This window comes from Rhagoletis zephyria, unplaced genomic scaffold, assembly GCF_001687245.7.
Source record: "Rhagoletis zephyria isolate East Lansing unplaced genomic scaffold, Rhagoletis_zephyria_1.1 Rzeph_scaffold_03528, whole genome shotgun sequence".
NCBI lineage: Eukaryota > Metazoa > Arthropoda > Insecta > Diptera > Tephritidae > Rhagoletis > Rhagoletis zephyria.
In genome coordinates, this window is record NW_016160611.1 from 4,413 (window position 1) to 29,684 (window position 25,272).

The following is a 25,272-nucleotide window of genomic DNA, read 5'->3' on the forward strand; positions in this document are numbered from 1 at the left end:
CATATGTATATACGTAGCATGTGATTTGTATTGGCCAAACCTTTTTCATGTTTGCCTCCCATTCGCGCATTATTCTTTTTGCGGGTGATCGTGTGCGATCAGCAGTCTGAACTGTAGGTTAACAGAAATATTTTAAAGACATTGCCAAGTTGAAGACTAGCTGTTGGCGACTACCTAGCATTTGGGCCAATTCTGGCATACACATGAGCGCTGACAGTTAAGTAATTATCTGGCAATGCTGAAAAGGCAAACCAGTTGCATGGGAGTGCTGATGAAGATCGACAAACGTAGGAGAAACAGGCCAGAGGCAGGTGAGGTAGCACAATAGAAGGGATGTACTACTTAGCTGTGGAAACAATAAACAGAGAAAAAGAGAGTTATCGGAATTTGTTTAACTCTGCGCTCAACTCCGATATGGACAACTTCTATTTACAAGTTGGAGCTGTGAATTTTACTCAACGAAGTCGCAGAGCATTTAGTTGTAAAGTGAATGCCAATTTGATTACATCAGCGCTCGGTGTAATAGGCGGTTTTTTCAGTGCCGATGTGGCTAAATAATAAATAAAACAACAGGAATTCAACCGAAAATTTGTGTGTAAATTTGTGCGCTGCGCATACTTTAGCACCCAATAACTGGCTAACTGGCTGGCGTGATGCGCAAGTCACAACCACTACTGCTGAATGATCAACATGAAGCTGCGCGCCTTGGCCTCCATAGCGGAGAAGGCGGCTCGGAAAGCTATTCATCCGAATCCTCATTCAGTGACTCATACACAGACAGTAGTGACTTAGCCAACTGGGAGGAGCATGTGGCCGAGGATGGAACACTTTTCTATGCAGAATATCTGCCACAAGCGCGACGCCCGATACATGAGAAACGCATTGAGTTTGCGCGCAGCAGCTCACTGCGCATGGGAAAAAAGACGGCGCGACGCCAACAACAACAGTCGCAGCAACAGCAGCAAGACCAGAAGCAAAAGCAGCAAGGCAAATGGAATGGTGATGGACGTCAGCCGACGTCTGCGCAGTCACCCGCGCATGAGCACCGTTTCTCTCACATTAGCAAGTCGCATGAAACACCCAACTACAAGCAATTAGAATTGGTAATAACGGCAGCAGATCGTTTTCGCTTCGGTCGACGCTCCACCGCCGTAGAATCCATACTTGGCTTCCGTGTGTTGCCGTTCCCAGACCAACCAGAGTGTTTAATGGTTGACAGCTTTGTGCATGCGATGCCTACGATGCTTCAACAACAACAACAACAGCAGCAACAACAACAGCCACCGCAGTCATCAACTGAGTCGACGGAAATCGAGCGTGGCGATTGGTTCAAGTCGTTGGATGACATCGAAGTGCGCGCCAGCAATGTGGATGAACTGCTGTTGCAGTTCGTTGAACCCACTAAAGTTTGCCTCAAATTTCAGGGCGTAGCGCGACGTGACACTGCCGGTGGCAATGGCGCTGAGCAAGCGCACGCAAATGGCAGCACAGGCGCCACGAGCGGTGCAGGCGATCTACAAAAAATTGAAAATTTTGCTATGTTTGCGCAAGTTTTTGAGAAGTTCCAGCTGCGCGCGCTAGCAACAGATGGCGAAAAAAGTACCGAAGTTGCTGCTGCCGCCGCTAGTTCTGATGCTACAGCTGATGTCACTTTGCCATTTGCGCTACTAATTCTACCGCCAGAGTGCTATCAGAGTGATCAGCATAAGGACTCACTGTACTATTATCCTGAGGATGTACAAGCAAATTTTCTCTACAAAGCGCGCGGCAGTTTTCTCACTTTGAATGCCGTACTCACGGAGGAGCTGCAGACGAAACCGCTCATATCGCGTCTTCAAGTCAATAGCGTTACCTACTTTGTGTGCTACCGCTCGCTCAATGGCTTGCTAGTGCTGTTCGCTTACGCCGCCGCTTATAACTCACAATCGGAGGCGGGACTGCGCGCAGACGAACTAATCGGTTATATACGCTTTGCTTTTCCCACGCTCAACTTGCAGCACTTCACAAATGGCAATACGTCGACAGCAGCGTTGCGCAGCTTCTTACACAACTTCTGTTCCATACAGCGCGTGCGCATATTGCGCTCGCATCGCAAGCAGCCGGTACTTTTTGAGGAGCTGCTCAAAGAATCGCGGCACATGCCGCTGCCGAAGGAGGCTCAATTGCGTATTTTCGATGCGCTAAGCGAAATGGAGGCCATGGATTATAGAAATTGGAATGATGAGCCACTGAATACGCATCGCGAGTTTTTTATACATGGCAGCGTGCTCTACTACGATCATTACTTACTCGCCTCACAAATGCCGCTGGAGGTGCGCGCCAATGTGGAGCTCTTTCTACGCTGTCGCGGCATATTCGAGTTTATTAGTGAGCAGAACGTCAAAGAGTTGTATGTGTGGGAGGAGGTAGCCTTACCGCAGGCCACCGGTCGTTACTTTCTCACCATCTGCAGTCGTAGTCACTTGATTTTAGCGGTAATTTTGAAAATCTTCGACGCACCTGACTTATCGCCCAACGACATTGTGCCGCCCTCGCTTTTCTACATCGAAGAGATACAAGAAACACTCGATCATCTCATCCAATGCGGCATCGAATCTTTAGCCATCTTCTGGTCTATTTCTAATAAGCGACCCGAGGTGTTGGACAAAGTCGAGCAGCCCGATGAAGCCAGCGCCGAGAAGGAATCACGCAAAATAGAGAACTTCATAAAACAAAAATTCGCTGCTGCAGCCTCGGCCGCCACTGGCGGCACTTCGTCCTCACACACCAGCAGCGGTCAACGCACGCTTGCCTACGACGAGGAAACACATCTCTGTTCGTCGCTCGGCGGTTCATCCATACACAGCCTAACGCCGAGCGAGGATGATTCGAGTCGCAAACGTCTTACCGCAGCCACCAGCGCTGCCGGCAACAACGACGACTCCGATAGTGGCGGTTCAGATTGGGATAACTTCGGCGAACAGAATCCACTACATTACGGCTGCGACTCGGTGCTGCAGTCGCAAATGACCGAATCACTTTGGAAGGAAATAAATAATGTTGTGCCTGTCAAAATTTCCGCCGGCTGGAAGAATGCTATCTTCTACTACGTCTACGTCGACAATACCAACGGTTCGGTTTTCTGTCCGCTCAAAGCGAACTCCGAGTCGTTTCCTTTCCTCGCAGAAATGCGCAAAGCTTGCCATACAATACGCGCGGTGTTGCAGAATACGAAACATTATCGGCGTCTGATGGCGCAAGAGAACACCAAACCAGCAGCCAGTAAGGGTATGTTGGCCATTAAGGAGCACGGCGTTACGATACAAGTGCGAGAAGTTATGACTGATGCAGCGGCAGCAGCATCGGCTGGATCGACTGAGGCAGAGGGCGTTGTTAAGGGACGTTTTGTGGTTATCGGACGGCTGTTCAACTCGCCGTTGAAGGAGGTATACGTTTGTCATAAGCCCGATGTGCCGCAGAATATGGTGGAGATGGCTTTTCGACTCTCATTCTTCTCTGTGGGTTAACGAATGCGGATTGAAGTTGCAATACACATGTTTTGTTTAAAAGTGTAATATTTTTGAATGTAATAATTTGCGTAAATATTTATTTTTTGTATTTGTAATAAACATGCGAAATTTAAAAGGAAACCCCCTAAAAAATTTATTTTTGAAGAGAAAAAACAGCGCTCTAGAAATCTACCTTCTACGGAAGGAATTTATGAAATTCTTAAGAATGTTTTAGCTAGAATATAACTTGCAGCACTTCCAGAAGAAGATCTCGGATGACGATAATTTTTGGATCCAAATATTCTTTCTTTTAATTACCAATATTTTTTTCGAATGAGGTCTGACCAGGACCGCAGTACATTTTGACACATGTCAACTGCAACCAGTAAAAAGGATATTCGTCTATCAACGTCTTTACGCTTTTATTAAGTTGGTATAAAGACACGATTTTTCAGGTCGCCATTTCTCTTGGTCTACTGCACCCGACCCCTTCTATTGTAGCTTGTTTGCGGCTTTAATAAATGACTTACTTCCTATTTGATACTTATGAAATAACTTAGTGCTGAAGCGAACTGAAGGACCCGTGCTACTCGAAAGTAAAATGCTACTTATCTGAACTTTATCCCCGGGGAAATCAACGACGACCCTCTTCAGCACCTGAACGGAAGAGGTCAGACTAGAGCTAGGAATTCGACGGAACCAATTCCGCTTTGGAAATACAGCCAACCGACTTGAACGAGACAGAACTTCATCTGCCGCGGGAGACACGCACCACCATAGCCCAACTTCGCTCTGGATACTGCAGCAGGCTGAACTCCTACCTGAGTACGGACGACAATGACTGATGGATGGATAACGAAATGGATAACGAAATGGATAAACAAATGACATTACGATGGTACTTTGGCAAAACTTCGTACCTCAAAACACATTTTCAAAAAAAAAAAAAACACTCTCTAACAAAAAACTCTATTAATAACAACAGATTATTTTTAATATATTTTTCATTTAAATACTAAAGACTAAGAACTTTTTAATTAGTTCAGAATAAAAAATATAATGAATCATAGTATTTTAAGGCCTATTTTGAATGAATTTTACGAGGTAATAGTGATTTCTGAGATACGAGGCTTTGCTCCAGCGCCGTCGATTCGTAAAGGGGTCACCTGTCAATCACTTAAGAAATCTGCTGGTAACCGCTTAAAAATCGAAGTCCATATACATTTCCATGAAGTGTACGCCTCACCCTATATACCACGCATATTTTAATGAATACTAACTTGTAAATATGAATTCAAAGCATGTGAAATTCCGTTGACATTCACTCATTCCTCATTAACCCATAAAAAAAAAAATGTTTGGACTATTTTTAACAGCAAGCATAAATCTCGGAAGCGAGCCCGAAATATCATAAAATATCAGCACAACGTCTGCGAACGTAGGCGGAGGATAGTACTATGAGTATGTTGAGGATGATGGGGAAAATCTTAAAGCATTTAGTGTTGAACAAGATCGCGACGCGTGTGAAGGTGACAAACGACAGCGCCGGCCGAGTATTACATATGTACATATTTCGCAGCGGTAAAATTCAAGCGCACACATTTTATGAACACTTGAACGCACAAAAACAAAACAAGAGTCAATAATTAATTTCCATATAATAAAGAAAGTAGTGAATTGCTTGAAGTGTATACATAGATGATATATATCGCGTGCTTATCGCTAAAGCCAAATATTTAACAAAATGGAATATATTTATCGGCGATATTCCAATCAGTAGCTATAAATTAGGTGATAGAAAAAAGTAACTACGTATGTGTGTGATCGAGTAGAATACGCGAATTCGCCTAACATTAAAAAAAAATATATTGAAATAAGAAGGCATCATTGCATTTCAAAGTAAGATTACAAATATGTAAAGCAACAACACCAACACTAATCGAAGGTTAAAATTAGAATAAAAGTCGGTAGCAGACATAACTGCCATAACAGCGGTAGCACTGTAGATAACAGAAGCTAAGTAGAACCAAATAGAAAGTATTCAGCAGCGCAGCACAGCGCATTAGACAGCCGCACACACACACACACACACATATGCTTAGATACATTATGTGTGCCAGCGTTCCAACAATGATAAGCGTTGTTAAATTTGTCCGTTTATTATTATTGCCATGGCTATTATTTATGGCCAGCAATTCTACTGTCAACATTGTCGCTGCAAATGGGACGCCAATAAGTCAGCCACAACAGCAGGAAGTGTTATTTGTGCAACAACAACAACAACAACATCAGCAGCAGCAGCAAGAGTGGTATCTTCAGCAATTGCAACAACAACAGCAACGTCAACAACAACAACAACAACATTCGCCTAATCCGATATTTCCCGCCATGCCGCTATCGGCACCCACAACAAACGCCGCCACTCAGTTGTTACCTGAAGCGGCTAAAACAGCTGCAGAGGATCTTACAACATCAGCGCTACCAAATGGAGTAGGTAAAATGAGATGAGGCAAATACATATGTATGAAAGTATAGAAATAAAATAAAATAATAATGTGTGTAGAAAACAATAGATATCTAATGTAATCAGTACCGGCTGTCATTCGCTACTTTTTTCGAAGAAGTTATTTTTTGTTTTTTGCTTCATACAAACTATACATAAGTACATATGTATAAATATTAGACTGCATCACTCCCCATACAAAAAAAAAATAGGTACTGTTTTTCCATTGGCATTATAAAATCAATTATATTTTAAGACGTCCACCAAAATATTTCGGAAAAATATTACGATTTACGTGAGCTTGAAAACAAACTCACTTTCGGATTTCTCTAACAAAATTCATATAGACCAAAGATTAAAACTTTTTAAACGACTACGAAAAATAGAACAAATTTTAACCCAAATTTCAAACTTTTTTCTTATTGTTTATTCGTTATATGGAAGCGAATGCGACAAAAGAAGATTCTAAAAAATCAAGAGTAATTTTTAACCACTTGAAACTTGCACATTGTTAGACAAACATTAAATGGGCTATAAAAAAATTCTAGCACTTCTGAGAAAAAAGTTGGAAATTTGGGTGAAAATTTGTTGCATTTTTTTGTAGTCTTTTAAAAAGTTGTAAACTTTGGTCTATATGCATTTTGTTAGAGAAATCCCAAAGTGAGTTTGTTTGTTTGTTAGGCAAGGGAGCGTGGCACCTCCCATACAAGCGGAATTTTTCATACTGCATATCTCAGGAAATATTTGTGATAGAGTACTGGAGCTTTGTATGGAGATATATTAAATTAATTCGATACTCATGGAAGAGGACTGCTACCAGTTTAAAAAATCAAATTCAACTTAAATGAAATGAGTTATTTATTTGAAGATTATATTAAAAAATGGATGTCAAGAGGTTTAAAAGAGTTTGAAAATATTTTGGAAAGCGGTGCCACCTGTTTGAAAAGTCAAATTCAAATTAATTATTCGCAAGCTATCTGAAAAATTAAAATATGGATGCTAAACGAATGATTGTTAGAATATTATTGAGGTGTTTTACAAGGGTTGCCACACGTAGAAAAAATAAATTCAATTAATTTAAATTAATTACTACAATATGGGTATCAATCGAAATGGGTTTAAAAGGGCTTCATTTATAAACTACATGTAAGTAAGAAAAAGCATCACAGAGAGAGGTTTAGTTTTAGTTTGAAAATATTTTGAAGATGGTTAAAAAATGTAAAATCTCCTATTTTTGGCATGGTTTAAGTACGTTGAGTTTTATTGAAGTAAATTACACCGAATGCAGCACGCAGTAATTTCATATTGGGATAATTTTGTTTTTTGTAGTCAAAAGATTGGTACAATACAGCGATGTTCGATCAAAAATATCAACAAATTAATTTTCGTGATTGTGATAAAGAAAATTATTTAGGGTGTTTACACAATTGGGATACGATTTACACAAAATTTTGGCAAATACCCAATCGTGTGACACTGCCTTTAAACTTGTATTTATACGGATGTTTTTAAAAAATGAACTATAGAAAACTAACCAAAACTAAATAACAGCAAAAATAATATCTTAAAACTTGTGAAAATTTGGTGCGGCTATAATTTGTTCGACTACTGTACATAAGTTGACTATGCTTACTCGGCCGTGCTATCATATAGTACCACAATGCCACTAAGCGCATTTTAAAATTTTCAGGCAATAGCCTCATGCGTTATCGATTATATTTTTTGTTGTTTGTGTGAAATATTTTATTTTTATCAGTATTTTTCTTTTAATCAAAATATGTTGAAATTAAAGTGAACTAAAAGACGATTGCGATTTCCACAGAACTGTTTGTTCAAAATCTGTCACGCAAAAGTTTGCAAAAATAAAAAAAATAAGCAGAGATAAATAAAAACTTTAACTGCAACGAATATGTATGCGGAACTTTTGTTATCTTTCAAAACTTGATTAAAAGTATTTAGACGAATTTCTTCGCAAAAATCTTCACCTGCGGTCAACTAATTAAGGCCGAAATTCAAAATTTCAAAAATTTTAATTAGAACATTTATTTTCGGGTAAGCAGTTTTGTAGCGTATTCCAGTTTAGTACAATAAAGTGCAAGTTTCAAGTCGCTAAAAACTACCGTTGATTTTTTAGATTTTTATGTAAGGGTGTTGCGCATTTTCTTCCATATAACCCACTTTAAGTGACTAAAATAGAATGGGCTACAAAATTGCATACCCGAAAATTTTCTAAATATTCTATTTAAAAATTTAGAAAATTTGATAATGTTATTTTGAATTTCAGTGCTAATTAGTTGGCCGCAAGTGTATGTATTTATGCATACAGTAATATAATGCAGGTTTCATAAAGCAAAGAAAGCTAACTATAGACAGAAAGTTACTATTTTATCAAAACGTCTGCTGGTACATTTCCATTAGGATTTCCAGGATTAGAATCCGAGTTTATGCATACGTATTAAAGAAAAATGATGGCGGATTATATTATTGGATATAAGCTAGGAAAACAATTTATTTTTTGCAGATTATTCAAACGACACCCTAGACTTTGCAGAAAACCCAATCAGTGACGACGCCGATGAGAAGCTGCCCAGCGAGATTCAAAAAGCTGTTTGTACAGTGACTGCAGGTGAAGTACGTGCAAGCGCAGAAGCTGTTACCACGAAAAAGCTCAAAGGTGTTTGCGGATCGGGTAAATATATAGCTAAAGTTCAAGTTAGTTTTACTCTAATTTATTCTCCAAAATTTTAAGCTGAGCTTAAGTTAGCCTTTAGTGATTTGGAAGCTAAACTCTATAAGGAATTACAAGAAATAAAAACACTGCTGCAATACATAACGCAACAGCAGGGCATAAATGTGCCGCAAATGCTTGGGTCAATGGGTGTTACAAGAACACCGCAAAAGCAGTTAAATAGTGCTACAGCAACAAACCCCTACTCGGGCACTTCACCAACATCACCAGCTACAACACCACAGTCACCGCCAACTACTACGCGCACGCAACAGCACAAACCTTTAGCTAGTAATAAACCGACTATAGCCACTAAACCGAATTTCCAACCCATCATAGAGCCTAAGAGTAATGCCGTGGACACATCAGCTGAAGTCAGTTACGAATACGAGGAGTCGTCAGCAGCTATGGACGCTGAGGAGACGTTGACTAAAAAGGCGCCACAACTTAAATCCTTTCATACCAAGAATCAAATGTCGGCGCCACCCTCCTCCAATGAGCTGCTACAGGAAGTGAGAAAATTCAATAATACAATGTTAAGTGATCGCGAAATGAAGGTATTCACTTACTATTGGAAATTGGACAATTTCACTGAACGCATTGAGAGTGGTAGTAGTACGATGGTGGAGAGTCCGGTATTTTCAATAAAAGGTATGATTACCTCAATTATGCAAAAAAAAAGTACCAGTTTTCACTTTGCAAATTTTCCCCGTAGCCAAGCCATTGCAGTTGAGAGCCTATTTCCAGCACCTCCATCGCGATTTTCTTTACCTACAATTGGCGCATGCGAGCATAAAAAGTAATAATCGGAATAATATCATCATCGATATGGGCGGTTTATTCAAGGAGATTGCGAATGAGAATGTCCGCTTTAAGCATAAGATATCAGTACTCAATCAGGTAAAATTCTACTTGTTATTGTTAAGATTTTGTATAAGTAAAGGGGGATAGTAGTATCCTCCTAACTTGAGAAATTTTTTGTCGGAGATGTTATATGTTTTTTTATTTTTTGTTGTTTTAGCAACCTGTTTTGTGCCCCTCTAACCCTTTTTACCAGAGCCCAATACGGTTCCGTACCGTGGTCTAGGCTTAGGGCAGTTCGGTGGATTTGTATGTCTGGGTATAAATGCTGTTATTTTTTTGCATACCATTCAAATCCTAATTGGCTGTAATGGCATGAAGCCCAATCAGGCAAAAAAAAGTTGAGATTTCCCGCTGCTTTGTAAATGGTAAAAGTCGTTTTTGTAAGCAGTCGTGGATATATACAGTCATGTGAAAAATAATAGCCTCACGACATTTTTACCAATTTTAGCCATTTTTCGTTTGTTTGTTTAATGTTTATTATTTTTTTATAAAAATCTAGCCCACTATCTAACAAAAACGATATACAGAAGTCTAAATTTAAAAATTTGTATAAAAACTAGACAAAAACAAAATTTTACAACAAACTTTTTACTAAGAATTTTTAGAAAAAATCAAAGTATGCAGTTTTATATCCCATTAAATTCTAGCTTAAAAACGTGCAAGTTTAAATTTTTTTGCAGATGGTGTTATTATTTTCTTCCACACAAAAAAAAAAAAATTGTCGAACATATTTTGTAAGGAAGAAAATGCGCGAGACCGTCAAGAAAAAAAAATATCAAAAATCAACGAAGATTTTTTCTAAAAATTCTTAGTAAAAAGTTTGTTGTTGTTGTAAAAGTTAGTTGAATTTCTCAAATTTTTCTACAAAGTTTGAAATTTAGACTTATATGGTGTTTGTTAGATAATGAACTGTATTTTTATTAGAAAATAATAAACATTAAACAATTAAAACAAGAATAGCCGAAATTGGTCAAAATGTCGCATCGCCATTATTTTTCACATGACTATAATTCCGTGTTAGTCGTCCAAGTTGTAGCAAACGAGGTGCTTCGCATACCGCAGTTACATATTACTTGCCGTACCATAAATTTCTTACGAAATTTTGTCTTTTTTGATTTTTTGCGACATAAAATCCGACACCCGGAAGCTACGAAAAGTCGCCACCCACATGTCTTACCGTCCAATAATGCAGCAATCGAAATCACGGTGAAATCATTTGGTTTGCTTTGCACCGTAGCCTTTCCTTATTTTTAACTTTTCTAACGAAAGCCCCCTAACATTTTAATTTTTTCGTTACTTTTCTTCGATAAATTTAGATTTTTCTTAAGTGCTACAATATTCTTGGCTACATTGGGGTTTTTTTAACCATCTGCCTTGCCACTTCCTTAGACGTTCGCCATAGACTTTTGTAATACGCGAAACTGCATTCCTTGTCGCCTTTGCTTTTCAAACGATAGTTTTGAAAGTCAAAACTGGATAATTTCGCTGCACGAAAATTTTTTATATGTTTATAAATTGCAGCTTTTATTGAATCCAAAATTTCAGTGATTATCTCAGCAGATTTTTCGATGCTTCCTCGCCGGATCACCTAGTATATTTGCCTTGTCAATGATTCTTATATAGTTACTAACTACTCACAAGAGATGCATAGTCTTGCCGAGGTTGTAAAAGCTCGCTTCTTGGCTACAAGAGTTTTGGAGAATGCTGATGGGTTGACTGGCCTTGGCCAGTTATAAATATGAATCGTTTCGGTTCCGTAGACCCGACTGTCGTGGGAACGTGGCGTCAAGGGCTGTCTTGCCGGTGACATATACGAAATGGTGTAAAGTGCCGCCTTTGATATATTCCTCATAGCTCCAGTTATGCTATTTATGATCGCATACTTTATTTTAGGTCGCCGCTAATATCTTTAATAACCCTTAGAAAATTATCGGCTATACAATGCCGAAAGAGCTCACTGCATGTATTCGTTTTTTAAGTCCAACGTCGCTTTAAGTTTATGCAGTGGTGCTAAGGACTGTCTTACTCACCGCTCCACTTTCAGTCTGCAAGAAAGTTTTGCTGCGCAACAAGATTCCGAGATACTTTGTTTCAGTTGGAGGCGTGGAAGTTGGCACATCAATAATAGATATTTTATTTCTTCCAATTTTTCTTTGTTTTATATAAAATGTAAAATGTCTATTTATATTTGTATATTCCAAATAATTTCTTTATCCATTCTCTCTTTTCATAAACTTTACGTTTTAATTTTAAATTTTCTTTCAGCACAACCAGCGTTCGAAGGATTTAATTTCGCAGGAATTTTACAATCTCGAGACGGGCTTTCTTATACCAAATAGCGCACTGCTCGGCAGTCCATTTATCAAAAACGATTCATTGTTAATACAAATTTTTCTTTATTTATAATTTATTTTCTTTTTTTTTTTGCATAATTTTTCTTTAATTGTATGGTTATACGAGTACCTTTTTGTAAAGAATCTGCTATTTTTTAATCGCACATAATTGCATATATTTTATTTAAATGGTTAACTTAATAAGAATTTTCAATACGGTTATTTATGAATTTATGAATTTTATTTATAAGCAATTATCTAACATAGTATGTAACTACATATCTAATCAGGTGTAAAATTTAATAAAAACCAACAACAATGAAATTGTAGTCTTAATAAAAAATAAACAAATCGGTAAACACTTGTTTCTTTTGAAGTTAAAAAAAAACATGTAATACAATTTAATGCAACTCACCCAATTAGCCGATGTGAAAGCAGGATTTTTCATGATTATCGAAGTACATACATACAAGCACGCGCCCACACACATACATATATATTTGTATAGGCGGGCACATGCAATTTTTTTTTAGCTATGCAAATATTTATAATTTACTACGCGCTCCTTTTGCTTTAATATCCAAAACTGGCAGGCAAATTGGATATAATTCTTTGCTTGATTTGAATGCTTCCAAATCGATGATTTTCTCATGCCGTTCCATATTTGTGATTTCGATGGCTTCCTCTTCGGGCGTTTCCGCTTTTTTGTCGTCTTGGTTTAGCTGTGTGGAAATAATATGCACGGAGAGTACACGTCGCTCGGGACCATCGCGAGCAATGAAGCTCTGTAATTATCGAATNAATAGTCATTAAATAGTAAAAAAAAATCAGAGTAAAGCAAAGATAAACCAGGTTAAAGATAAATAAAAGTAAAGGGATAATGTTAAGGTTAGGGTTAATATTAAGGATAAAGATGAAGGTAAGATAAAGATAAGAATAAGGATAATACCGATTATGGATAGCAATAAATATTAAGGCTAATAAGTATATGAATGGTAAAATAAAGGATACGGATAAGAACAACGATAACGATGTAGATGTACATATGTATATGAAATAAAAGAAGTTAAAAGTAAAACAAAATATTGAGATCAACTTACAAATAAAGGAAGAGATACTAAGAGAGAACGGTAGAAAAAGCTGGTTAAAATAGCACTAACAGCAGCATATCGAGCCCTTACCGCCAAAATAACGTAAGCGACATTTTTTTCAAAATTTTATTTTTGATGCAGAAATATTCCTCTACACATCTAGATGCATTTCTGCATCAAAAAGAAAATTTTGAAAAAAATGGCGCTTACGTTATTTTGGCGGTTAGGGATCGATATATTTGATATATATAATTTTACAGTAAATTTTTGTCGTAAGTATGGGGATTTCAGCTACAATATTTTCCAAAAAGTAAATTTCGAAAAAAAGGCACTACAACAATTGCGGACAAAGGGGTCGATTTGTGCATATATTTTCATATATGGCAACAATATCGTATCGATGTATTTCTGCATTAAAAGAAAATTTTGAAAAAAATGGCGCTTACGTTATTTTGGCGGTTTGATATATATAATTTTACAGTAAATTTTTGTCGTAAGTATGGGGATTTCAGCTACAATATTTTACAAAAAGTAAATTTCGAAAAAAAGGCACTACAACAATTGCGGACAAAGGGGTCGATTTGTGCATATATTTTCATATATGGCAACAATATCGTATCGATGTATTTCTGCATTAAAAGAAAATTTTGAAAAAAATGGCGCTTACGTTATTTTGGCGGTTTGATATATATAATTTTACAGTAAATTTTTGTCGTAAGTATGGGGATTTCAGCTACAATATTTTACAAAAAGTAAATTTCGAAAAAAAGGCACTACAACAATTGCGGACAAAGGGGTCGATTTGTGCATATATTTTCATATATGGCAACAATATCGTATCGATGTATTTCTGCATTAAAAGAAAATTTTGAAAAAAATGGCGCTTACGTTATTTTGGCGGTTTGATATATATAATTTTACAGTAAATTTTTGTCGTAAGTATGGGGATTTCAGCTACAATATTTTACAAAAAGTAAATTTCGAAAAAAAGGCACTACAACAATTGCGGACAAAGGGGTCGATTTGTGCATATATTTTCATATATGGCAACAATATCGTATATTTCCGTGGAACAGAAAACTACAAATATGCAGAAATGCATTCAAATATTTATGTAAATATGTATGTGGAGTGACTCAGAGTGAAACCCTGAGCATTTGATTGTCAACAGGAAATAACTTCTCATAGCCATTTTCTTTAAGTTTTTTTGCGTGTTTCAAGCTAAGAAAAACGATTCATGTTATTTTGGCCTTCTCGGATTTTCGTTGCCTCTTTTGGACTTAGCAAATTTGCCTTTCATTGAATATAAACGACGAAGAATAAAACAAGTACTCTAATCCTTTTCGAAACGATGCATTTTTAATTTCGCTTGCTTCCCTTTTGAAATTTTCATAGAAAGTGGACTTGCAACTTTTCACTCTAAGTCAGCGTAATATGTATGTATGCTTAGTTAAAAAACAGTTTGGAGTTAAAGAAATCTGAAGAGACTTGGCGATCATAGAGGCAAAGAGGTTGTTTGATAGCAGGCATTTTAAAGTATGTACATATATCTGTTGAAACAATTTTATGTAGTTAAGTGCAAAGAAAATAAAATTGTGGGTTAGGCCACTTTTGCTTTCATGGCCTCATAAAAAAAAAACTCAATATATTCCCCAAACTATGGACCAAAAATGGTAAAGAAGCGTTCTTAATTTGTCTCTCTGACGTCAGGGTTTTTTTTTAAGGACTTTGAAATTTTAAAAATATTATTGCTTCAAAAACTTATTTAAAAAACTCAAAGCAATGTACATAGAACAACAGTATGGGTATCAGAGTAAAGGGAAAATTCGTAGAATTAAGCATAAGGACGAGTAGGTATTGAACATGTCCTTTTAAAAATTTCATTCTTGAATATCCTTGAAGTTTTGCATTACTTATTTTTGAAAAAATTACATGTAGGTTTAGGTCTAATATAGCTTTGTAAGCTTAAAAATTAAATTAATTTTAAGGTCATTTTCGTTACCTATTCGTCCTTGTGAACCAAAAAATTCTAAAAAAATTTCTGTTTCATTTGGTGCCCGCCCATGTTGTTATTCTACATTGCACTGAATTTTTTAAATAATATTTGGATTCCATCATATCTGTGAGACTACAAAGAGAAAAACTAAAAACGCAGTTTTACTATATTTGGCCCATAGTTTCGTGAGTACATTGATTGCCTTGCGTGTTTCAAAATTTTTAGTTTTTGTCGCACGGTGTAACTTTCTACAACCGCTTGTCATTGCTTTAATTGAGCTCGCATTCGGCGCTTTAGCCTTTGTTTTCTTTTCATTCATATATATTTTTTTTTAATCTAAAATATAGGCAAATTTTATAATAACTTATGTATAAAAACTTACCTTAAAGCATTCCAAAAACTCCTCCTTAGTAATCTTACGTAAGATTGCCACTTCTGCTTCATCGCGTTCGAAATGATATTGTGCCAAAGCGATTTCACTATAGAATTGATGAAATTGTTGAGAAACATTTTTCGGTTTTTCCAACTTCTTCAACGCTAATGCCTCTTTGTGGCGCTCGAATTCGTCCAAAGGCATTTCCTCCATGACTTTCTATGAATAAAACATATAAAATGTGTATTTTAGTAAAATTTTTTATTTTTATTTTTTTATGTTTTTTGCATGCCTACCAAATAATTTTCCAAGAAACTTTCAATGCGGTCCTCAACGAATGACGGATGCTTCGAGGATTGTACAATAATACGTATACCATTGGCGCCATTCACTTTGCGTATGCCACTAAAGACGATGTAACCAAGTTGTTCCTGTCGAAGGAAAATTACAAACTCAATAAATAGAAGTATAATTAAGGGTTAAAATATGTTTTTGTAAAAATCATCTACGTGCAACACACAAGCTTGCGTTTCCAGAGTAAACAACAAGATCAATATCTCGCATTTTAGCGGCTACAAAATGCTTACAAAACAATTACAATTAATTTTTAGATAAACATGTTTTGTTTAATAGTAACACCTTCAATGTTCATAGCCTATTGAAAATAAAAATTCCATAGATACTTTTGCTAATTAGTTAGGTAGTTGATTAAAATATTATTTCATTTACACACGCAACTGATGATGTACAATAATTAGCGGTATTTTTGTTGACAATTTATAACAATTGTTTATTGGATTACGGTAAGAGCATTCAAAATAGCAACTAAAATTGACTAGTCGCTTTTCATACTCTTAGGAAATGCTGGAACAAAAGGAACATGCGCCTCTCAAACCGCACCTGTCAATAATTATCTAACCTTGTATTATTGAATCATGATTCCATATAAAGAAATCCCTATATTAACTTAGGACTAATCCAGAACTCATCCCGCATCAGTGTCATTATTTTTTTTAGGGAACTAAGAGATGTTTAGATGTTTAAGCTAAATTTTTCTTATTCGACTAAAGGGCATAATGTTATGGATAGCCTTTTTTTGAGCGTTATAAACACTGAAGAAGTAATTTCATATTACCCTTACACTCCGCTCCACTTGAATAGCGCACCATTTTGATCCTCCGTATTTGCAGTTTTTCTTTTGTTTTATTAATATTAGGCGTGTTTTTTTTACATGCATACGTATTTGCGCTTATTGTATGGAGCTCTAAGCCACAAACTTTTTGTGAGCTTACGAATAGTGGTCGAGAAAATCAAAATTATTTGTTTTGAAATGGAAATTGTCGATGATTGTTTTTTTTTTACACGTTATGCGTAGATGTATATGCGTGTAAAAAAACACTGCTATTAATATTATTTTATAAAAATGTAGCATGTTATACAACAAAAACAATGTAAATCCCTTTTTCAAACCTTATACAAATAAAAAAAAAATAATCAACAAAGGGGTGCGCTATCCAAGTGACTGGCAGTGTATAAGTTAATAATATTTTTAGAGAAATTCTATTGTTCTCTATTCAAATGCAAGTTTCGAGTGGCTGCAAAATACCGTTGATTTTTGGCATTTTTTGTTGGCAGTGCCACCCATTTCTTCCATACAAAGTAGCTCGACCAAACTTTTGTATGGAAGAAAATGGCAGGCAACGCCTAACCTAAAAAAAAAACACGAATTTTTTCAAAAAATATTGCTAACATATACACTGCTGCCCATTTGAATATTTAGCACACCCCACCCCTTTGCATAAAGTTTTAAAATCCGAATTACGTGGTTTCTGTTGTGGAATATGCAATATTTTTATAAAAAACTAGCGGTACCCCGGTGTGCTTCTCTACACCAAATATTGAATAATATTGAAAAATGAGTGAATAATCCTGGAATTTGTCTATATGAAAATTTATCATTTGTTTTATTTCAAAATGTTGGATTCTTTATTTTTAATAATAGTCCAACACATTTGGATACACAACATTTTTTGTTTTTCCATCTTGGGTTTGAATAAATAAACAATTTGGAATGCCAACTCTTGAACAGGCCACGTATAGCTGCCCGGCTCCTCTCAAATTCAATCCGCATACTTGAAGAGTTTGTCCATGCGCCTTGTTGACGGACATGGCAAATGCTAGATGCACTGGGAATTGCAAACGCTTGAATCCAAACGTCATGTCTGTTGTTATCAGTGGAATATGCGGTATGAGCGCAATTTCACCTTTTGCTTTGCCAGTCAGTATTGTTACTGCAACTAAATTCGCCATCAATTTTGTTACTGCCAGTCTTGTGCCATATTGATGAGCCGACCTTTAAATTCGAACAATGTGGTGGCATACCAGGCGGTTCCAATGAATTCAAAAATTCAACTGGATAATTCACTGCGTCATCTTGATTCATTGCACTATCAGGAGATTTATATATTGTCACTTCACCTTGCAATTTTTCTAGAGTTTGATAATTGATTGAATTTACATGTACATTTTTTGGTACCAGTATTGCGCGTTCTCTCAACCAAGCGTCATCCAGGTAATTTTGTGCAATATTTGGAAACACGCGTTCAATCAATTCCTTTAATTGGAGAATTGTACAAAAATTCTTCGGCAATGTAATCAAGCCGAAGAAAAAATAGACACAGCACATTATAGCAACAATTTTCCACAACGTTTTCAAACTTTTCGTACGAAATGATGCAACAAATTTGTGCAAAATTATTTAAATAAATTCAATTTATTATTATATTGATTTTTTTGAGCTCAAGGCCGTGTTGAAATAAAACAATCTGTTTTTGTTGTTTTTAAATCGTATATGTTTAAAAAAAAAAAAATCAATTACTAATTGAGAACTATGTATATTGCAGCCATGTTTATACTTGACTTAATTTATCCGAAGAAAAAATAAACACAGCACATCATCGCAACAATTTTTCACTATGTTTTCGATTTTTCATGTATCTGCTGTTGTACCATTCGCGTTGTTCATGTTACAGACATAAACTGTCATATATCAAGAACCGCTGGACCGAATTCGGGCACACTCACATAACCCATTTGCATGATAGTCCGAATATACCGTTTAAATTTGGTGGAATTCGTGCCCTTATCTTTTTATTTAAGATGGGAGGTGCCACGCCTTCTTTCCCAATACCGCACATTTTTCTCTATGAGTATTTAATTATTTTATATGTATGTCTCTATACCAATTTCCAGCAGTCCACCACAAATATTTCAAGAGATATACCAGATGAAAATTTTTGTTAGTATGGGTAGTGCCACGCCCCCTTTTCCAAATTCGGGGAAACTTAACACAAACCATCTGCATAATAGCCCGACTATGTCGTATAAATTTGGTTGAAATCTTGCACTTATTTTTTATATATAAGATGTGGAGTTGCCACGCCCTTTTTCCAATACCGCCCATTTTTCTCCATGAGTATGGAATTATTTAATATACCTCTATACCAATTTCCAGTACTCTATCACAAATATTTCAAGAGATATACAACATACAAATTTTAGTTTTAGTTAGTGCCACAACGCCTTTTACGAATTCGGGAAAACTTCATATAAACCATCAGCGTGATCGTCTGAATATGCCGTATAAATTTTGTTGAATTCGGTGAAGCCGTTCTCAAGTTATAAGCTAACTCACTAAATTTTATATATAAAATAGAGGCGCCACGCCCCCTTTTCCGAATTCAAGCAAACTTCACATAAATCATCTGCATGATAGCCCGAATATGTCCCAAAAATTTGGTTGAATTCGGTGAAGCCGTTCTCAAGTTATGAGGTCACACCAAAAACGTACACAAAAATATTGTCATCCATCTATACATATTTGCTAGAATATCAATAAATCGAAAAAGTTTTATTATATTTTTAACTAAGCAATTAAATGCGGGATTGCATGTTAGTTAGAAAATATTCAATTGACTTACTATTCAAATATGTAATAATAAAGTGCAAGCAAACTTTTGTATGTATTTATATCAATTAATAAGATTAGATCTGCATTATGTGAAATTTTCATGCAGAAGCAAACTATAAAAAGTCACTGTGGTGACAAATTCAACAGGTAGTGCTGTATTGACTACAATCCCAGAAAGTGAGAAAACAATTTTTACGAAAAAAATGCGAACTCTAACTTTGGTCGCTTTGGTTTGCGCAGTTTTGGCGGTGATGTTGGTATGTAGGCATATTTCGAAGAGGTTTCAATAAAGGAGAACTATTCCATAAGTTATAGTTATCCTTGTATGCCTCTTCATGGTATGGAGTACTTACCATAAAGTATATTTTCTTTCCAGCATTCGACGAACGCTCAAATGCCGCAGAGGCCTCCAAAGCAGCAAATGCCTGGCACTAGTGCCTTTGCAAGTCGTGCACGTCGTGCTGCACAAGGAGGCGGTGGTGGTGCTGATGGCGGCGCTGGCGCCGGTGCTGGTATGGGTTTTGGCATGGGAGCTAATATGGGTGGCGGCGCTCAAGGAGGCGGACATGGAGGTGGCCGTGGAGGCCATTAGTAAAGCAATGAGCTAAAGGAAGTTATGAAAAAATATTTAATGCAATAAAACAGAGCAGTACAGAGAGAATTATTTAAGGATTTCATTTGAGTATAGACTGAAAGACTTTTTTTGGAAATTTTCTTGTTTCGCATGACAAAAAGTGCATGATTTGACCTAGCAAAATTTTGAAAATATTGCCTAGCCAAAGTATGCGACCAAGAATATTTCCATTATGGGTGACCCAGAAATAGTTACCCAAAACAATTGCTGGTGTTCTTGACTTTTTTCAATGCGTTTCCAAAAATTTTACAAGACATTTAAATAAGCCTATTGTGACATTGTCTGCCCCGGAGCGACCGGTTAAGAGAATCCTTTTTTTTCGATGTCGCTCGGATTTCGGTCTTACGCAGAGTTAGTGCGCATCTCACACCACTTGGCTTCGGTGTCCGTCTATATAAGCCCTAACCGAACGAAACAACAATTACTTAGGGTTGACTTACCTCTCAGGAGTTTTAGTATTTCTTGTTGCGCTGGTTGTGGCCCCATATAAAAACTCAACTATGTAGTGTTTCACAGAGTAACTTAATTTGTATTAGTATCGGGATATGCTATCTTATTATGGAAACTTTTTCTACTACTTTGGTTAGTCGCTTAGGCTAACTCAAGTCGACAAAATTTTAACTATCCCATGCCGCTACTTTTTATACGATTTTGTCCGCAGATAAGAACAGATAGCTAAGTGGAAATGAGAACCCTGGCCTTACTGAGGGTGACCTCGTGACTGGACAGATGGTGGCAGACCTCTATGTTGATTGCGTGGGAATATTTAAAATTTTTTTCAACCATAGCTTGCGGAAAACTACATTCCTGGTGAGCTGGCTAGAAAGGGTTACCTTTCACTGATCTCACCGGCCATGGAACGTCACTGATTACATTTACTTTTTGACAGAGGAGCATCGTGTCAGCTTAGCGAACGTTTGGGGAAAACTAGGGTATGGTCAATTACAAAGCTCTTCTGGCCCAGTGTGGATTAGCGGTTTTTAAGTACCAGTGAAAAGAGTGATTGCGATTTTTAAATCACAGTTATTTTTTATGGCTATTGCGATCGCTAGGTCTTTTTATAACTTAGAGTTTACACCGGACAATACTGTCATGACTAGGGAATCCAATTTCGCAAATGCGGGGTCCCGCAAACTTTATCTTTACTCGTTGATACAAATTTTGAAATAAAAAACTGAAATGCAAATAACGCGATCAAGCAAATCAAACTGCGTGCATAAAAATGTCCATTTAAAACAACCATATTCACAAAGAAAAAAAAAAAAACAATCACCATTTCTACCATGTTAGAGAAAAATCACCATTCGCAACTTTTGTTGACTAGCTATAGCCAGATGTGATCTCTAATCACTGACATTGTGGCCTAGCTGTCACTATTGGCGATTTTTAAATCACAGTGATAAAATCACCGGTAGTGAAATATCGCTCACCACTAGTGTGGATCAGCAGNTTAAATCACAGTGATAAAATCACCGGTAGTGAAATATCGCTCATCACTAGTGTGGATCAGCACCAGTCAAAGGAACTCCTGATGCTTACAAAAGCACAGCTCATGCTTATTTTTCCATCGCTGTGAGACTAAAAACCTCATCCCGTAGTTGCTCGGAGGACGGTGAAGTAGAAACACCACTTTCTCGCCTTCTTGTTCGAGGCTGCAACCAAATAAACGATTTTGATGGAGTCCAATAAAGCACTTAGCTTTCGCGAGGCGTAGATTCACGAATATTGGGTCACCAATTATAAACACGGCTTAATATTAGCCGCCTTTGTAACTTGTGATTGGCCATTGAGTAGTGGATACATAGCGTCAACTTAACCTAACGAGTATCCTCAAAATGAAGCAAAAGAAGGCTTCAAGATTGAGAAACAAACCGGCTAAAAACATAAAAAGCGTTATTTCGATTTCTGAATTTTCGAAAACTGTCGTTCTTTCGCATGAACAAAATCTATTTTAATACGAAGAAAATGTACAGCACCCTAGCAAACAGAAATCTCAAAAATCAACGGTAATTTTTAGCTACTTGAAACTTGCACTTTATTAGACTGAGAAGGCTATCAATTCGTCGGAATATTTTTTTTTTAATGTATGCTACCGCATAACTTTGCACCGCGTCAACCGATTTCTATAATTCTTTTTTTAAAGAAAAGGTGTTACCTCATAGGTGGNACGAAGAAAATGTACAGCACCCTAGCAAACAGAAATCTCAAAAATCAACGGTAATTTTTAGCTACTTGAAACTTGCACTTTATTAGACTGAGAAGGCTATCAATTCGTCGGAATATTTTTTTTTTAATGTATGCTACCGCATAACTTTGCACCGCGTCAACTGATTTCTATAATTCTTTTTTTAAAGGAAAGGTGTTACCTCATAGGTGGCCCCATACTAATTTGGTTTAAGTCCGTTTATTGGATAATGATTAAATTAACGATAACCTTAAATATTTATATGAGAATTGAATTCGGTTTTGTCTTTTGCATAAAAAATACTTGTTTATAACCGACTTCACAAAACGGAGAAGGTTATAAATTCGTCGGAATATTTTTTATTTAGTTATTTTTTTTATGTATGTTTCCGCATAACTTTGGATCACGTTAACCGATTTCTATAATTCTATTTTTAATACTAATTTGGTTTAAATCCGATCATTGGATCATGAAGAAAATTAACGGCAATCTTAAATTTGTAGATGAGAAGTCGGTTTTGTTTTTTGCTTAAAAATTTGAGGTGAATGAATTACAATTGGAATTGGTGATAATTTTTTACGAGCAAAAGATGTTGTTATATTTTCTTCTTCTTTATTGACGCTATAACCGCCTAAGCGATTTTGGCCGAGTCCAAAACAGCAGGCCAGTCGTTTCTCTTATGTGCCAAGTAACGCCAATTGGAAATGCCAAGTGAAGCCAAGTCCTTCTCTACCTGGTCTTTCCAACGCAGAGAAGGCCTTCCTCTTCCTCTGTTACCGACATCGCGGCCCGACCTAGCCAGCGAAGTCGTTGGATTTTAATTCGCTGCACTATGTCTATATCGTCGTAAAGCTCATCTGCAAATCGTTGGCGGTATTCAACACGGCCAACGCGCAAAGTCCGGTACATCTTACGCAGAATCTTTCGCTAGAAAACTCCAGGAACCGCCTCAACAGATGCTTTCATTGTCCATGCCTCCGCGCCATACACCAGCACAGCCTTGATGAGTGACTTATAGAGTGTGATCTTTGTACGACGAAAGAGGACTTTACTTCTCAATTGCCTACTCAGTCCAAAGTAACACCTGTTGGCAAGAGTGCTCCTGCGTTGGATTTCCATGCTGACATTATTATCGGTGTTAATGCTGTTAATACTTTTTCAAACTTGTAACTGTCAACAGTGACGTAGGTAGCAAAATGCGCATGCTTTGACAAGAGATACTTCGTTTTGTCCTCGTTCACCACCAGACCCATACGCTTTGCTGCTCTATCTAATCCCGAGAAGGCAGAGCAGACGTAGACCTTGTTTTTACCGATAATGTCGTCGGCATAAGCCAGCAATTGTACGCTCTTGTAAAGTATTGTGCCTGAGTGGTTCAGTACTGCGGCTCTTATTATCCGCTCCAATATCAGATTAATGAAACCACGCGAAAGGAAGTCACCTTGTCTGAAACCTCGCTTGGTATCAAACGGCCCGGAGAGGTCCTTCCCAATTCTGACGGAGCTCGTGGTATTGCTCAATGTAGTTTTACACAGCCGTATCAGTTTGGCAGGGATACCAAATTTAGACATCGCGGCATCGCGTGTTGTCAAAAGCGGCTTTGAAATCGACAAATAGATAGTGTGTGTCGATCCTATTTTCGCGGGTATTTTCTTTGTTATATTTTACTGACCAAAAACGCCAGGCATTTTTTTTCAAAATTCATCTACATGTGCTATGAAAATAATGTTGCTCGCGTTTTTTTGCAGTTAGGGTCAGTTATGGCTAGTTAAACATTTATTGAATTTTTAACTTGTGGAATATATCGCCTAATGCTGGATTTCCACTAGGCATTAAATGGTAGAAATTTTAATGTCGTTACTTTTAAAAAATTGTCATTAAATTCTTTTAACACTTTTTTGTCAATGCCTAGTGGAAATTCGGCATAACTTACCATAGGGTCGCATGTATTTTTGTAAACGATTTTTTTTCACATTTTTCTATAGAACGTATCTGCCGTGTAAACAAAGAGTTAGGTGTAATTACATTAATAGAAATTACTCCTTTAAAAATGTTCATATGAAACATTCGATTAAAACTTGCATTCAATTAAGGCATTATTTTGTCTGTGTTATCGGTATTGGATAATTAGCAAAATGTATTTAATTTGTTCATACTTTTGTTGTTTATCTCAGAGCTATCACAAAATATCAACTAATTTTGTAGTTGTCCGAATATAAATTTGCGTGTCAATCGAAGATATGCGCACACACACACATAAGATTGTTGCATGAGATTATTTTTAATGAGTTAAATTTTCACATTGCGAAACTTTGCATTGGAAGTAGGACTATAAAAAGTGAGTGTGGGTCTACCACTCGGCAAGTAGTATTGAGTTGACAAGAGTCTACCAAAGAGGTTTTTGAAAGCATGCGAGGTCTAACAATAATCGTTTTGGTTTGCTGCGCATTGGCCGTAATGTTGGTAAGTGGAATAATAAATTAAAAAAAGAAAAAAAAAATATTTTCATAAGGATACAAAATATCCGAATGCTCTACCAAGTTTTACAGTACACAATTTCAAAACGAATCCATATGTATAGGGTGCTCAAAGCGCTCAAAGTTTTCCATGTATTTGTATATGGGGAAAAACCACTTTTCGTAGAAATAGCATAGAATTCTTAAAAACCAATATTTTTCGATCGAAAAGCTCTGCTTACTATAATTTATTAGGTCTGCCAAAAACCCACAAAAACCCCGAAAAATGCAATTAGAGGACCAATAAAAAATCGTTTGTATTAAAAAATGGTTAAATAAACAATTGGGCATTGTTATTGAAAGTCCCCTGGAGAGAACCAGAGCTTTCCGATCGAAAAATATTGATTCTCAAGAATTCTATACCATTTCTACGGAAAGGCTCTTTTTTCCCGTACAAAAGTACATGGAAAACTTTGAGCGCTTTGAGCGACCTCTAAATATTTTTTGATTTCAAAATGTAAAAAATAGCGGTATACTTTTTTCGATATAGTACAATCCTGGGGAGTGAGATCATTAAAATTCCGACTTTACTGTTTTTGGACCACCCTAATGTAAATACATACATACATACATATGTGCATATTTAAAATT

At 36.7% G+C, this 25,272-nt stretch overlaps 4 protein-coding genes across 6 annotated transcripts in view; 3 read left to right on the forward strand and 1 right to left on the reverse strand.

Annotated features, from left to right (window-relative positions):
- The first annotated feature begins 235 nt into the window (after window positions 1-235).
- in (inturned planar cell polarity protein) lies at window positions 236-3,633 on the forward strand. Its single transcript, XM_017624200.1, has one exon. It carries the CDS (start codon window positions 654-656, stop codon window positions 3,504-3,506), a length of 2,853 nt encoding a protein of 950 aa, XP_017479689.1. The 5' UTR covers window positions 236-653; the 3' UTR covers window positions 3,507-3,633.
- A 1,985-nt stretch (window positions 3,634-5,618) lies between these two features.
- On the forward strand, window positions 5,619-12,160 carry LOC108369176 (mediator of RNA polymerase II transcription subunit 15). Its single transcript, XM_017624202.1, has 5 exons — window positions 5,619-5,982; window positions 8,513-8,680; window positions 8,741-9,370; window positions 9,435-9,619; window positions 11,849-12,160. Exons 1-5 carry the CDS (start codon window positions 5,619-5,621, stop codon window positions 11,987-11,989), a joined length of 1,488 nt encoding a protein of 495 aa, XP_017479691.1. The 3' UTR covers window positions 11,990-12,160.
- Window positions 12,161-12,384: 224 nt separating this feature from the next.
- The window catches only part of Ide (Insulin degrading metalloproteinase), a 24,913-nt gene continuing 12,025 nt past the window's right edge, over window positions 12,385-25,272 (reverse strand). For 2 of the 3 annotated variants that reach the window (XM_017624205.1, XM_017624204.1), the window contains 3 exons: window positions 15,673-15,807; window positions 15,386-15,595; window positions 12,385-12,701 (listed from right to left, as the gene is read on the reverse strand). In XM_017624205.1, the coding sequence (XP_017479694.1) occupies window positions 12,462-12,701; window positions 15,386-15,595; window positions 15,673-15,807 (585 nt within the window). In that variant the 3' untranslated portion in view covers window positions 12,385-12,461. The remainder of the gene's footprint in view (window positions 12,702-15,385; window positions 15,596-15,672; window positions 15,808-25,272) is intronic. The other variant, XM_017624203.1, reaches the window with a different exon arrangement.
- Window positions 19,498-20,007, forward strand: LOC108369178 (glycine-rich cell wall structural protein-like). The gene is made up of 2 exons (XM_017624206.1): window positions 19,498-19,603; window positions 19,723-20,007. Exons 1-2 carry the CDS (start codon window positions 19,550-19,552, stop codon window positions 19,936-19,938), a joined length of 270 nt encoding a protein of 89 aa, XP_017479695.1. The 5' UTR covers window positions 19,498-19,549; the 3' UTR covers window positions 19,939-20,007.

What these genes read in the sequence shown, in the direction of transcription:
- LOC108369178 (XM_017624206.1), top strand. Translation starts at nt 19,550, where the DNA reads ATGCGAACTCTAACTTTGGTCGCTTTGGTTTGCGCAGTTTTGGCGGTG. An exon ending in CAGTTTTGGCGGTGATGTTG is followed by an intron (nt 19,604 to 19,722) that starts GTATGTAGGCAT and finishes TTTTCTTTCCAG; the next exon opens with CATTCGACGAACGCTCAAAT.
- in (XM_017624200.1), top strand. Translation starts at nt 654, where the DNA reads ATGCGCAAGTCACAACCACTACTGCTGAATGATCAACATGAAGCTGCG.
- LOC108369176 (XM_017624202.1), top strand. Translation starts at nt 5,619, where the DNA reads ATGATAAGCGTTGTTAAATTTGTCCGTTTATTATTATTGCCATGGCTA. An exon ending in AGCGCTACCAAATGGAGTAG is followed by an intron (nt 5,983 to 8,512) that starts GTAAAATGAGAT and finishes TATTTTTTGCAG; the next exon opens with ATTATTCAAACGACACCCTA. An exon ending in AGATATCAGTACTCAATCAG is followed by an intron (nt 9,620 to 11,848) that starts GTAAAATTCTAC and finishes ATTTTCTTTCAG; the next exon opens with CACAACCAGCGTTCGAAGGA.